Genomic DNA, 15,203 nt, shown 5'->3' on the forward strand with positions numbered 1-15,203 from the left:
ATTGTAAGGCGTTTTTAGCCGAAAAAAAATGACCATGTATCGTAAGGCGTTTTTACCCGAAAAAAATGACCATGTATAGTAAGGCGTTTTTTAATGAAAAAAACGACCATGTATAGTAAGGCGTTTTTGCCGAAAAAAACGACCATGTATAGTCAGGCGTTTTTCGCCGAAAAAAACGACCATGTATAGTAAGGCGTTTTTTGCCCAAAAAAACGACCATGTATAATAAGGCGTATTAACCCGAAAAAAACGACGAAGCAAATTTGGAAGATTTTTCCTATGCAATGAATCAATTAATTGACAGTTAATGCTGGAAACGGAGCCAAATGTTGAGAGCTTATGCGGATTCTACTTTCCACCCCCCCCCCACCCCCGCCCCCAACTTCTAAAGCATACTTACCAGTAAGAATGTGGCTGCGAGGAGCAACAGTTTGGTTTGTGAATCCATGCCAGGTGGCACTGAAATATTTCAATCAATGCAAATGTGATTGATTTTAAAAAACGCGTGTGTGCATTCATAGGAACACAAACATCTCCATTCTCTACAAACTCACCTTCCATCCCAAAATATTCATGGTCCATGTTATGATCTTGGTGAAAGCCAGGCCATTTCTTCCATATGGTACCGACATTCTCACCGATATTGGAGACAATCTAGTTTTTAAAAAAATAAAATAAAAATATGAAAAAAATGGTGGCATAAATGTACATTCTAATAGGTGAGTGTTACCTGGAATTGCTGATTTGACAAGCAGCGAATTGGGCAGCAGGGGCCCTGAATTTGGACTGCAGCCGTTCCCTGGGAGTCTTTGACTTCAAAGAAAGGCGTGAACATGCTCCACCTTGCAACAAACACACACACACACACACACACACACACACACACACACACACACACACACACACACACACACACACACACACACACACAGACGCATAATATAACAGCATGTAACTGCCACTTAGATCATCTGGAGACTGGAGCAGTTCACAATCAATATTTATCTAGTAACATAATAACAAGGTCAATCTACTTTGTTACTGTGCTGAAGTCAATTTTTCTCTCTATACTTAATGGGTGCGTATTTTTCGGATGACTTTTTTTTTCTTTTACTTCCTACATTTGTAAACAGACATTTGTACATGCTGTATTCCTTCATTTGTCAAAGCATGTACGTTAAAAAAATTACAACATAAAAAAAAGACAAATAGAAATTTGATCTTGATATATGGAGATACACTTATTTCCTTACTATTTGCATCATTATGTGATGTTGTCGGCCGTGAGAAGGATTTGTGGCAACTGTTGTGTCTTGTGACAACCTAAAAGTTATCCATATGAGTATTTCATATCAAGTAATACAAATATTGTTTTCCTGGGCCAGCTGGCTGGCCACGTGGGGCCAATTTGAAATGTGATTGGTTAAGAAACAGTTCCATTCCTTGTATAATTTAACTTGCATGCACCAGCACGACTCGCTCTGTCGTCAACAGTTTGGATTGACATGGCAACACACAAAAGGCTCAAATCTGATTGGACGTCAACATCCTTCCAAACTGGCAGCAGCGCAAACCAAGAGAAATGCTACATGACGAGAGTAGACGGTTGGGTATAAATGAATACAATATCATGAAATAGATTTTACAATCGAGCTCGGACATGTAGGTCAGTGCTTCTGATGCCGTTTAGGCCAGCGGAGGAAGGCCTTTCTCGTCATGGCCCCTCACCACGAGAACATGGAATATCTCCTGCAGCGAGCAACCTGGCAACGGCGAAGCCGACCTTGATGCTTGGTTGCTCCCATTTTCAGCTGTCATGATTCCGCAGCACCAAAAGCGTTGTTTGCTCGCTGTCACGGGAGTTCAAACTGGGACAGGCTTTATTGTGGCACAACGGAGGGAATATTTATACCAAGTAGATCATCCAAGCCTACGCCAGCTCTGTCTTAATTAGACATCCGGCATTGCTTCTGGAAAACTCGAAAAGGGACATCCAAAGGCTGGAAGGCCGAACAGCTAGCAAATGTCATGCGCCAGCACTTGCTTAGAGCCCCGTGACCAATAGGGGGCTCCCAAGAGCAATTAAAAGTCAACAGAGCCCGAAGTATTGAGGAAGAAAAGAGCAAAAAAAATAAATAAATAAATTTGTTCTTAAGCGATTTTTGTTACCTTGTTTCAGGTTCCCCTACTTCTTTAAATGCTTATCAACCTATTTGTTTGCAATTTTATTGGTTATTTTATTTAATGGTCTTTTTTGTACATTTTTTGTTATTTTACCTATCTGAGTGATTTTGTATTTTTATTTTTTTTTTCACTTTATTGCTGTTCTTGCACTACAAATTAGTTTTGCAAACTCGATTGTGTGTCCCGGTTTATTACACATTTTGTTGCTGTTGGATGGAAACCGCCTTTCAAATTTGGTGGAATTAATATTTTTTTCACAAATCGACTGACCAATAATATGCCTCTGTTCCAATATTAAGCGTTGAAAAAAGCTTGCTCTTTTTGAATTCAAAAACTTTTTTTTCTTCCTGAAAACTGGAGATGCAAGGATTTGCTTTTCGACCATTTCTTTTCAAACATTTATTTCCACAGAATTTCCACAAAATAAAATTTTTCTTCAGAGTCCTGGAGAGAAATCGGTCGGCTTTGCCTGGACTAAAAGTCTGATTTAGGCTTGATGAATTATTTTGGTGTTGCCAGCTTTCATTTGGTGAATTTTCCCATTCGGAATAATGCCGCACTCCTTCCCTGCCTGCTTCAGTGCTGTCATCTGTGACTTCAGGCAAACAGCTGCGTAGTACTGGTTTAGACCTCGCGAAGCTGTGATGCTCCCTGTGCTATTTCCTGCTCTGGCACTGACATGGAAAAAGGCTCACATGACACGTGCCGTCTGGGAAAGTTGACATAAGTGTCTCAGAATGATCGCAAAAGGCTTAAAAGCTTCGTTCCTGCATGTGATGAACAATATCTTGAAAGATAAAGTCCGCACGTATCGGGGTGGCAAAAATCCCATTAGAGTTGCTATTCTTACTCCTACTTTGAAACCCTAACCCTAGTTCAAAACGCTACTTCCTGGAGCAGATTAATGGCATCTCCATTCATTTCAGTGCAAAAGATAACTTGAGATACTGTACATGTGTTTTAAGTCACAAATCAATCTCATAAAACAAGACACCGCTGGAGTAGCTCCGGTGTGGCCTACCTTTGGTACACGGTGCCGATGAGCTGCTTCTGGCCCGTGTATGCGCTCATTTCCATCAGGCAGCAGCCGAGGCAGCAGGCGTCCATCCTGAGAGGTCTGTCGAAGTAGAAAACCTGGTGGCCTTGTTGGTCGAAGCCCTGCAAGGAGCAAGACCGAGCTGGACCACAACATTGAAGGCACACGCATGAACTCTCTGAAAGCAAGGAAGGAAACAGGAAGGAGATGCGCTGAGCTGAAAAAGCACACGGGGATACACTAGTGACCAGTTTGGAGAGGTACATGTCAATGCCAAAAGGTAAGTAGAAAGACTTCATCCCATTTGTGTGAAGTGCTGCCTCGCATATTTGTCTGCCCAAGGGTGATGTCACATCAGTTTAGGATAGCATGTCATTAAGTGACAAAACTCAATGTGCGTCACATGGGTTCATGATTGTGTACATCAGGGGCGCCCAACCTTTTTTGACCGAAGATCGACTTTTCGATCAACCAACCTGCTATAATCGCGATCGCCGTATTGGGCACCCCTGGTGTACATCCAAGATGCATGATGTTAGTGCCTTATGATTATTGTTGTTTTATTTGGAGCCATCTTGTTTTTACAAACACACTGTCTATGCTTGTGCTTTTCTTAAAAAAAAAAAAAAAAAAGAAAAATTTTTTTTTCTGTGACCCCCAACTTTTGAACGATTGTGTAGTTCAGAACTTCAGACGCACGACGGTACCTTCCACCACCACAAACAGTTGCGACCTGCTGGCTCCCGTGGCAATGCTGTAGATCCTCTGTGGAACACACTGTGGACCTACAATCAGAAGCCCTTCACTTGAGATCATCTCATCTACAAAGATTCCGCTAGCCCAAAGAGGACGCCGCTCACCCTGAAGTTGTGGCCTTGCAGTGACATGAAACTGAGTGACTTCATCCAGCACACTCAAAGAGTTGGATGACCCTCCCGCACCGTCCTCGCTCCTCAGCAGACCCGGAACGGGCTTACCGGACATTTGGAGAGATTTGCATGCGGGTGGGTGAGAGTGGCACTCACACACGGGACCGCATTTGTTTTGGAAGGCTCGGAATATCATGCGAATGTGATTCTCTCGTTCCAGTCGGCCATAGGGAAGAGGTTGATTGGTCACGATGGACATGGTGGCGATAACTGGAAGAATCTCACGATACACCACCAAGCAAAAATGTCACAAGAATGATACGGAGCTAATTTAATTACTCATTGTGAAATCTGGCCCAGTTTAGATTGCACAAAAAGCCGACAGGTCTGTATGAATGGCAACAGGTCAATTGTACTTTCTGCAATCTTGTGTGAAGGCACTTAAATTGCATTGCCTGTCACTATACATTGCTGGCATAGATAGATGAACAAATAGATATTATATCTAGTAAATAAATACTTGCTGTCACAATTTAGTGAAACTGGATAATATCCAGTGGCAAAATGGTTGGAAATCATTAATGCTGGGAAAATGTAGAATTTCAACACAAGAAAATGACTTGTAAGCGATACATAGCAATTTTGTCAAATTGTTGGTATTATTATTATTATTTTTATTTTTATTATTATTATTATTAGTAGTAGTAGTAGTAGTAGTAATAGTAGTATCACAGGAACATGACTGTCAATTTGTACTCTATAAAGAAATTGGGGTCTTGTTAAAAATATACTGTATGTAAATAAAATAATAAAATGCAAATCTTCCATTTCCATAATGGAAATGGAAATTCATTTCCCATTTTTCATTTCATATCATTTCCTTGCTCTCTGTGGCCGAAATGTATCAAAGCTCTGGTAAATCCTGACCAAAATCCTGCTCAATTGTGAGTCGAAAGAATTACAAAAATACGCCAAATTAATCTCCAGTCATTGTTTTACGAAGGCCTTAGATCAGTTTGTTGACAACACTCATTAATCATATTTATGGCATTGTAAATTCTAGATCCCGACATTAAGCTGCTGCATTATCATTAAAATTGAAGTGGTGTAATAAAAAAAAAAAAAAAAAAAAAAGTTTATGGAAGTTCCTTCCTTACCTTCACTGGTCAGCCCACATCCTTGTCCAGACATTGATTGTAAAGTGTGAGCCGAACCAAACTAGCTCTGTGCGTCCATGATGTCAAAGAGCAGGTTTAACATCAACCTTCTTGTCCGTCTGTGTGCGAATATTCACAAAGTAATGCTTGGCTTAGTGACTGTGTGTCTAGAGATCTCCTCTCCCGCCTCTGTTGCCATGCCAACCAGCCGGATCTGCCTTTTGTTGGGCCCTAAAAGCACCACTCAGCCATGTAATTGAAGTCCTGCTTTCAGAGGTGTGGGGGGGGGGGGGTCACTAAGTCTGAGTTTGTTGCCCGCTGGGGCATTGCCGCACTAGCTGTTAGAACTTGGCTTGGGGGCGCCAACTTGGCAGGTTGAAGACCAAAAATGAAGCTGGCACTACTGATGTCTGCTTGGACCACTTTGGTTCCCTTGAGTAAAGTACAGATCAGGGCTAGCCAGTGTACGTAGCATGAGAAATTATTACCATGAAAACAAAAATTTTTTTTTTTTAAAAACGAAGTACAATTTGCTCCAAACTGTCATAATCATGAAACATTTTATTAAAACTGTCCAGGAAATGTTTAAGGAACATTTTAAACATGTTTGCTGTTTTATAAATGTAACATGAAATCAACCAACATCATGTAAAACATAAACTATAGTAACATAGCACGGTAGCAACATTTTGTGTCAAAGGTAAACAGGCGTCGTTTAGCTGGAAATGACAAGAGACAGTAAAATATATATATTTTTTCTATGTTTATTATTATTGACATTTTAGCAAAGAGTTTCATGTCCAAATTATTCACTAGCAAGGCAGAGCCAATGATGTAAATTTCTAGACTCCACAAACAATTTATTTTATTATTGTTGCCACTTTCTTGTGTCAAGTCCAGCTAACATGTACCCAATCAACAAATACAAACTTCGCTTTGACAACATTTGGAATTGAACAGTTTTGGGCTGCAGCTAGCCGTCATATAGCATTAGCACTGAGTGTTAGCAAAGAGCATCATGGAGACTCACCTACACCACCAGTCGTAGGAGATCCAAAATAATAAAAATCCTTCAGCTACAAAAAGCTCATGGACACTACCGTTGGTGAAATTGAAGGCGTTTGAGAAGTGCGCTTGCACGGTGAAAAAACATTGGAGAGTACACTGCCCATTAAACTTTTGAGACACTTTGTAGCATAAATACTTTTAGAAAAGGCAGCCATTCTGAATTTGACCTACAAAGGCACTGTGCAGTCCTTAACAGATTACAAGGTGTTCTTGGATTACAACAAACTAGTACCAGTACATCGCTGTCATCGTGACTGTGTTAGCACAGCTAACAACCAATTAATCAACCAAATTCAACTTTGAAAGAAAGGACATGAGGCGATCCGCTTCAACCCAGCAGGTCCTCCCTTGATCTGGTATCGGCTAGCGTGAGATTTTCTTTCGTGGGAAGGTACTTCTTGGGATCCCCCAGGAAGGGAGAAGACGGCGGCTGGTTGAAGTGACCCAATAGGAAGATGGCGATGGTGCCAACGAAGAAGAGCAAAGGACATTGATTGTAAAGTGTGAGCCGAACCAAACTAGCTCTGTGCGTCCATGATGTCAAAGAGCAGGTTTAACATCAACCTTCTTGTCCGTCTGTGTGCGAATATTCACAAAGTAATGCTTGGCTTAGTGACTGTGTGTCTAGAGATCTCCTCTCCCGCCTCTGTTGCCATGCCAACCAGCCGGATCTGCCTTTTGTTGGGCCCTAAAAGCACCACTCAGCCATGTAATTGAAGTCCTGCTTTCAGAGGTGTGGTTGGGAGGGTTGGGGGGGGGGGGTCACTAAGTCTGAGTTTGTTGCCCGCTGGGGCATTGCCGCACTAGCTGTTAGAACTTGGCTTGGGGGCGCCAACTTGGCAGGTTGAAGACCAAAAATGAAGCTGGCACTACTGATGTCTGCTTGGACCACTTTGGTTCCCTTGAGTAAAGTACAGATCAGGGCTAGCCAGTGTACGTAGCATGAGAAATTATTACCATGAAAACAAAAATTTTTTTTTTTTAAAAACGAAGTACAATTTGCTCCAAACTGTCATAATCATGAAACATTTTATTAAAACTGTCCAGGAAATGTTTAAGGAACATTTTAAACATGTTTGCTGTTTTATAAATGTAACATGAAATCAACCAACATCATGTAAAACATAAACTATAGTAACATAGCACGGTAGCAACATTTTGTGTCAAAGGTAAACAGGCGTCGTTTAGCTGGAAATGACAAGAGACAGTAAAATATATATATTTTTTCTATGTTTATTATTATTGACATTTTAGCAAAGAGTTTCATGTCCAAATTATTCACTAGCAAGGCAGAGCCAATGATGTAAATTTCTAGACTCCACAAACAATTTATTTTATTATTGTTGCCACTTTCTTGTGTCAAGTCCAGCTAACATGTACCCAATCAACAAATACAAACTTCGCTTTGACAACATTTGGAATTGAACAGTTTTGGGCTGCAGCTAGCCGTCATATAGCATTAGCACTGAGTGTTAGCAAAGAGCATCATGGAGACTCACCTACACCACCAGTCGTAGGAGATCCAAAATAATAAAAATCCTTCAGCTACAAAAAGCTCATGGACACTACCGTTGGTGAAATTGAAGGCGTTTGAGAAGTGCGCTTGCACGGTGAAAAAACATTGGAGAGTACACTGCCCATTAAACTTTTGAGACACTTTGTAGCATAAATACTTTTAGAAAAGGCAGCCATTCTGAATTTGACCTACAAAGGCACTGTGCAGTCCTTAACAGATTACAAGGTGTTCTTGGATTACAACAAACTAGTACCAGTACATCGCTGTCATCGTGACTGTGTTAGCACAGCTAACAACCAATTAATCAACCAAATTCAACTTTGAAAGAAAGGACATGAGGCGATCCGCTTCAACCCAGCAGGTCCTCCCTTGATCTGGTATCGGCTAGCGTGAGATTTTCTTTCGTGGGAAGGTACTTCTTGGGATCCCCCAGGAAGGGAGAAGACGGCGGCTGGTTGAAGTGACCCAATAGGAAGATGGCGATGGTGCCAACGAAGAAGAGCAAAGCCATGACAATGAAGCAGACCCGGTCGATGACCCGGGCGACGCGGATCCACTCTTCATTCTCCTGAGTGGAACAAGAATCACTCGCCTCTTTTCCATAAATGCAAAGCTGCATGAGTGTTGGGTGTTCAACTTTAGTCCTCTTTTTTTTTTTTTTTGCAGGGCAAACCATTGTGAGTGAAAAGACAACTTACGTTTTGATAGTTGCTCTGTTGCCTTGTCGTCTCTGCGATGTGTTTACACGAAGCAATGCACTGCTTGAGTTCCGGGGCAGCTTTTGCCAAACTTAGACTAAGTCGCTCGGCTGTTCCCTCTTCCAGGCCTTTGTCTAGCAAAGCAAACCTGTAATCAATGGATATGTCCGCCGATGGAAGTCGAAACCAACTCGTCAACATACTTACTCAACGTCTCAAAGACTGACTTCATCAGTCCATTTCTGTCTTGGAGTCGGGCAAACATGAGTTCAGTCCGAGCTGTTTTCAGTATATATTCCTCCGCCTTGTTGATTAACGTCATGGAGCTGCGGCGCCGACATGGGACCAGATGTATTTCTGTTCTGTCGTCGACTCCGGCGTCACCTTTAGCGGGTTCAGCGGCGGCGTCACGATTGGGTGTCCAGGGTTGCATTTGCATTCTCAACAGCCGAGGCAGCACGTTAAGAAAGATCTGAAGGGGACAGAGATACAGGACTGCACATGGTGATCTGGATCCATGAATGGCCCCATCCTTTATTTGCTACTTACTTCAAGGCACAGAAATCCATTTCCCTGTTACTAAACCTGTTCGGGTTAGAGTCCAATTTACTGCCGCCAATGAAGCCCTAGTACAGCCCCTCCAGCATTTATTTATTTGATATTTTAAAATATTTAATATCCATCCATCCATCCATTTTCTGTTCCGCCTTATCCTCACAAGGGTCACGTTGGGTGCTGGAGCCTATCCCGGCCGTCTCCGGGCAGTAGGCGGGGGACACCCTGAACCGGTCGCCAGTCAATCGCAGGGCACACAGAGACGAACAACCATCCGCGCTCACACTCACACCGACGGGACAATTTAGAGCGTTCAATCAGCCTGCCATGCATGTTTTTGGAATGTGGGAGGAAAGCGGAGTACCCGGAGAAAAGCCACGCGGGCCCGGGGAGAACATGCAAACTCCACACAGGGAGGCCAGAGCTGGAATCGAACCCGGCACCTCTACACTGTGAGGTCGACACGCTAACCACTGGAACACCGGGCCGCCCTAATATTTAATATATATAAATGTAAAATATATGTATGGATCAAGCCCTCCAGGAGCCGTTCACGTCCACGGTGTGAAATCCGGATGCAACAACGCACGGCCCCACCTTTCTGACTTGGTCTGACATCACGTGAGTGCTTGGTGTTCTCAGCGATATGTTGAGAACGATCACGCAGTTCATCACTACAATGGTGGTCACGGACATTACAAACATCAGATACCTGCGGTGGAAGATGAACATGACGATGAAAGGGGGAAAAACAAAATCTCTCAACGGAAATTTCTTACGACTTACTTTCCGATAAGAGGAACCGCCATGGACGTTTCTGGAACCTTTCTGGCAATGAGCAAAAGGAACACAGTCTGGCCCAGAAGAGTAGCAATGGACATGGTGCACTTCTGGCCCCCGGCTGCAAAAGACACAATCCTAAACTTGTGTCAACTGAGCGATGATCTGAAGAGAATCTTGATTAGATTTTGTGTTTCAACAAACTTCCTGCACGTTTTGTAGTCTTAACGTTTTGAAAAGGAGGAGAAAAAGACCTTTGGCGGGTAGGTAGTAAACAAGCAGGCAGAGAGAGGAAAAGAGCACGCAAGGAGCGATGATGTTGATGATGTAGAAGAGGGGCTTTCTCTGGATGATGAGGAAAAAGACCAATTCCTGGTATTCCGGGTCATCTTTGGTGAACTGGTTGTTGATCACCTTCTTTGCTGGTCTGTGTTTGATGGCCCATTCTCCATTTTCTGGTGAAGAAAAAAAATTAAAAAAAATTAGTGGAATGGTTGAAGTCAAATGGCCCGAAAATAATTTGGAGGGTAACTTAAAAACAAAGTTTTTAAAGCCGCAACACTGAAACGAAATTGTGTTGGAAGGAAGAATTGTGGCAGCAACGTGTCAGCTCACAAGGCCCTGAGCATCTGACAGTTCCTGGCAGGGAATAACATCGGCATGCTCCCACTCCCTTCAATCTCAAACTCAAGGTGCTCATCCAAGGGGACCCATTTTGAAGATGTGGAGGATAATCAAGATGGCGGTGACGGCAAAGCTGCAGCGAATCCCAGAAGAATCCACGAAAGTGTGGCAGAGTAGGGTTGGAAAGTGCCTGCAGTAATTCCGGGGGAATTGTCCAAAGGGACAAACTTTGATTTCAAATACACCTTTTGTGAGATTAAATTTCTCGTGCCACTTTTTTTTTTTTTTTTTTTGAGACTCTTTACAAAAATAGACCTGGTTGATTACCACAAATTTAAAGACTGAGGAGCCACCAAGATGTGCTTTGCTGGCCACGTTGCCACGGCAATAACAATTGAATGTGGAACCCAAACGTGAAAATATGCAAAAACAAGTGCATATATTGTGTGCTATTTGTGATCCGTGCAGTCAGGCGTCATACCCGTGAAAGCCTCGGGGTCAATATCAACCCACTCCAGAGTTACGTTGTCCTCCTTTTTCAGAACGAGTTCAATCTCATTGGCACTGTAGGTCTGGGAGCTGCACACAAAGACAAGAGATATGGGTCTGCCGGCACAATGAAAAACAAACATTTATTTCCTTTCACAAGACAGCAACATGAAAAGCGACCTTGAATGGTACTTTTGTCTGCCGTTTGGACACCGCGAGCTCTATTTCAGCACAAAGACAAGCTGACGTGGGAACGTGCAGCCTGGGAGCCAGGATTCTAGAAACACTGGAGTCATAAGTCTAGAATAGATTTTTCTTGAGGAGGAACCGAACCCTTTTATATTTGACTAACCTCCAAAAAGGTCCTTCTTTGTGTGTCCTTTCTTTCTCAGAAACAGACAAAAAAAAAAAGTTCACACGCTGACGTTAACCCTTTCATGCACTCTGTAACCTGATAAGATGTCCACTGCAGTAACCGCAGTCCTGGAAAGGGTTGAAGTGTTCAAAATTTAAAATATTTACTTTGGGTTGCACTGTTGAATTGTAAATGCAGATTTATTTTTTATTTTTTCCTCCTTCACGGAGAACTGAAAACCCTAAATTGTTCATAGGCGTGACTGTGAGTATGAATCGTTGTCTAAAAGTGCCAAAGTCAGCAGGGATAGGCTGCGGAGTATATATTTTTTTTAATTCAAATGTTTCATTTCTCCAATATGCAAGGATACATTCTATAATATTTCCCCTTTTTCAGATTTTCTAGATTTTGTAACATATCACGTAGATTTCTTTCAGAAGACCAATTTGAGTCATCGTTATGGTCAGCTAAATATCCCGATATTGTATCGAAAAACTTTTCTGTGAACAGTGCAGTAGATGTAAAAAGTCGACAGCCCCCGCGTTCGCATGCCAAGTTTTTGTGCTATTACAAAAATAAGACCATGATAAGATAAGACGAAATGCTCATCATCGATCATCATTCAGATCTCCGCTCACCGGAACACCATGGTGCAATTCTGCCAGTCGAAGGGGAAATAGTTGACGGTGATGGGACAAGCGCTGCGGTAGATGGCGGGGGGCAACCAGTACACGCAGCCGTCAGGAGACACCAGCGCGTTACAATACAGCGCCACTTCGAATTGTCCATCCACACTGCACATATGTTTCGAAACCTTTTAACATGGCGACCGAATATGCTTGAGCATTTTTTTTTTTTTTTTTTGCTTGAATGACTCTGACTTGTTCTCCAGGATGACGTCGGGGAGCCAGATCTTCTTGGAGGGCAGGCGTAGCTGCGAGGTGATGTTCTTGTATAAGGTGGATCGAGGTGGTTGGTCCCATCTGAGCCTGTAGTCGCACCATTGCTACGAGCAGAAACAAATTGGAGTTTTATAGCAATATGATGGTGCCCGGAGATCATGCATCAATTCAATTCGTTGTGCTGCTCTTTCAAGTGTGCTCGCCTTGGCCATAGGGTTGTTATTTGTTGCTCGCAGAGGGTAAATCATATATGCCTGAGAGTATTGTGATATTGTTTGTCTACATGTGTTGCGCCACCCTTTTGTACAGCGCTTCTATCTTGCGTTCACAAGTCACAACAAATAAATTATCCGAATGATGACTCTTATCCGGAAAAAAAAAAACGTAAGTCGGGTCACTCGTATCTCAGGGCACCACTGTACTCATCTTTATAAATTAACAACGTGCCACAAATTACCATTTCAATCCAAACACTCGTCATCAGGGCCTCGTCCTTTTCACTCTGAAAACAGAAGTTCATCGTCATTCCATTATCATTTGTTCCTATGCCCATCAGGATCCCGTTGAAAAGCTTTCTCACCAGGGAGATGAGGTTGGTCAGGGTCATCTTGAGTGTCACCTGCGTGACATCCCCACTGTTCTCCACGGGCCTCACTTTCTTGTTGTACCCTTTCATCAAATCCTTGAAAAGTTCCCCTTCGAGATTAACGGCGTATGCTGCACACAAACAAACACACGGCACAGGCTGAGCGAATTGAAGCATATTCACCGCGAGACGTGAAACTGATACGTGATGTCTTTGGCAGGGTGACTAAGGAGTTAGCCATGCTCTCAAGTCTTCCAAAAATGGCGTCAAAGTGGTTTCATCACACGCTATCACTGCATGAAATACAAATCAAACACATTTTAATCGTGCCATTGATGTGCAAGTACGATAACGGTACTTTATTTTGGTTGCTTTAAAGGATTGTGTTTTTGAATTAAAGACATCACTTTGTTGTTCCAAGCCAAATGAGGAATCTGTGATTTGCAAGCATCAACAAAAAAATATGAATCCTTTCGTAGACAAGAGCCAGGACAAGCCCTTGATGAATAATTCAAGATGCAATTGAATAGAAACGTGCATGTACTGCTTTCCTGTTTCAAAGACAAACAGTTGTGCATTGAGATGCAAGTGACTTGGAATTTTTTGAAATATTAAAATATCCATCCATCCAGTATCTGAGCCACTTATCATCACGAGGGTCGTGGGCATGCTGGACCCTATCTCAGCTGTTTTCGAGCAGTAGGCGGAGTGCAGCCTGAATTGGTTGCCAGCCAATTGTACATGTGGACAGACACCCAAAAAAAAAAACACATTCACATTCATAACCACATCTAGGGAACTTGAGGCACACGTATTGACCCGTCGCTCACCACGTCACCAATACAAAATTAAAAATGAATTAATTTCGAGCGCAGTCTTGCCATGCGAGCTGTTTGAGGGCAGTGAACTCAATACAACAAAATAAGCATTATTTTTAAAATACTTTTTGTGAAAGTGAGACTGATAGGATGCTCAGGTTAACATGTGCACGAACACCAAAATATATCATATTAATAACAGGCACACAGATACAAAAATGTTTTGGGTAGGTTTTTTTTTTTTTTTTTTTTTTTTCCCTCAACACCCTTCACGATCGACAAGTCTGCGACCTGCAGATCGATCGCGATCGGCGTATTGGGCACCCTTGTACTAAGACACTGTTATCTCTTTGGATGTCAGGCCACAACAAAGTTCAACAGCCTCTGTGTTGGAAAGAAACACCCACAGACAGAAGAGTCAGAGCAAACCAGCCCTTACCTGAGGCAGAAATCATGAATATCTTCAAGAGGAATGACACAGAGAGAAGAGAATCCATCAGTGTGTGTGTGTGTGCGCGCTTTCGGGCCGCTCCGTTTGACAAAACGAAATGATCGCAGACACACATGCACAATACTTAATGGACCTGCTGGCATTCTGCCTTTGTGTTGATGTGCACGTGTGTGTGTGTGTGTGTGTGTGTGTGTGTGTGTGTGTGTGTGTGTGTGTGTGTTTGTATTGATGTGACAGCTGAAAATGCAGCCCTGGAATTACAGTTCAACATGTGCTGGGAAACAAACACACACCCACACACCCACACCCACACCCACACACACACACACACACACACACACACACACACACAAACGTATGTGTACACGCACACACAACACACACAGCATTTGCCAGTCTGGCAGTTATCTTAAGCGAATAAAATAAGCAAGGGACAAAATTAGCACAGAGGCCAGCACAGAGCCTTTTGTAAACAAACAAAAAAAATAAAAAGAAAGAAAGAAAGAAAAGGGCAGGAGAAGAAGGATAGTAAGTGTGAAACAAAAGAACAAAAGGCTCCAGTTGACTGAAGAGGTGATAAGTGTGGCTCATTTGCAGGCACATGTCAATGAAGGCTGATCTGGCGCAGTGTAGATTGGGCGACGTTGCCGTCACATTTGGGACTCGCTGTCAGCTGTCAGCCTGCGCGTCACAAACATATTTGTTCAGCACATCCCCAAACCTGAGGCGGGAATGTTTCCCAAATGTCGGGAGCGTTTGTTGTGTGTGTGTGTGTGTGTGTGTGTGTGTGTGTGTGTGTCTATCATTTTTTGCCAGTGTATGATGGACAAGGATTTTGCATCCTTTTACGATTCCTCATCCTGGTATGAGGAAGGAAGACAGTTATAAATGTATACAGCATGTGCTCTGTTGATGTCATGGTTGGCGGGTTGAGTTCAATGTCCGGTCACAGTACCGGCCAATCAGTGCTCATGTGCAGGGTGCAAGCCCCCCCCCCCCCACCCCTGTTGCCGCCCCTCTGGTGTAAAATACTGCCAGAGTAGCAGCAGCCCTGGCAACTAATTTGAAATATCTCCCATCAAACATTCACTCTGGAAAGACAAACCCCCAAGTGC

At 42.9% G+C, this 15,203-nt stretch overlaps 2 protein-coding genes across 3 annotated transcripts in view; both read right to left on the reverse strand.

Moving 5' to 3' along the window:
- The window catches only part of LOC109507286 (phospholipid scramblase 1), a 24,113-nt gene extending 17,562 nt beyond the window's left edge, over nt 1-6,551 (reverse strand). The window contains exons 1-7 of one of the 2 annotated variants that reach the window (XM_019856617.1): nt 5,247-6,551; nt 4,081-4,359; nt 3,928-4,005; nt 3,206-3,398; nt 731-842; nt 555-654; nt 401-459 (exon numbers count right to left, since the gene is read on the reverse strand). In XM_019856617.1, the coding sequence (XP_019712176.1) occupies nt 401-459; nt 555-654; nt 731-842; nt 3,206-3,398; nt 3,928-4,005; nt 4,081-4,359; nt 5,247-5,280 (855 nt within the window). In that variant the 5' untranslated portion in view covers nt 5,281-6,551. Of the gene's footprint in view, nt 1-400; nt 460-554; nt 655-730; nt 843-3,205; nt 3,399-3,927; nt 4,006-4,080; nt 4,370-5,246 lie in introns of both variants that reach the window. The other variant, XM_019856618.1, reaches the window with a different exon arrangement.
- A 519-nt stretch (nt 6,552-7,070) lies between these two features.
- On the reverse strand, nt 7,071-14,231 carry chrng (cholinergic receptor, nicotinic, gamma). The gene is made up of 12 exons (XM_019856620.1): nt 14,077-14,231; nt 12,814-12,950; nt 12,691-12,735; nt 12,213-12,337; nt 11,970-12,125; nt 10,969-11,066; nt 10,118-10,318; nt 9,870-9,984; nt 9,681-9,795; nt 8,736-9,000; nt 8,529-8,662; nt 7,071-8,398 (listed from the first exon to the last, which is right to left on the reverse strand). The coding sequence occupies exons 1-12, from the start codon at nt 14,201-14,203 to the stop codon at nt 8,180-8,182; spliced, it is 1,737 nt and encodes a 578-aa protein (XP_019712179.1). The 5' UTR covers nt 14,204-14,231; the 3' UTR covers nt 7,071-8,179.
- Nucleotides 14,232-15,203: the final 972 nt, after the last annotated feature.

This window comes from Hippocampus comes, unplaced genomic scaffold (genome assembly GCF_001891065.2).
Source record: "Hippocampus comes isolate QL1 unplaced genomic scaffold, H_comes_QL1_v1.1 scaffold105, whole genome shotgun sequence".
Taxonomy (NCBI): Eukaryota; Metazoa; Chordata; class Actinopteri; order Syngnathiformes; family Syngnathidae; genus Hippocampus; species Hippocampus comes.

Bases quoted from the DNA above. Each gene is read 5' to 3' on its own strand.
- chrng (XM_019856620.1), bottom strand. From the start codon at position 14,203: ATGTGTGTCTGCGATCATTTCGTTTTGTCAAACGGAGCGGCCCGAAAG. The intron at 11,067-11,969 runs GTGAGCGGAGAT...CTTTGTGTGCAG, and splicing joins AATTGCACCATGGTGTTCCG to CTCCCAGACCTACAGTGCCA. The intron at 9,001-9,680 runs GTGGGGCCGTGC...TGTCCCCTTCAG, and splicing joins TGTCAGACCAAGTCAGAAAG to ATCTTTCTTAACGTGCTGCC.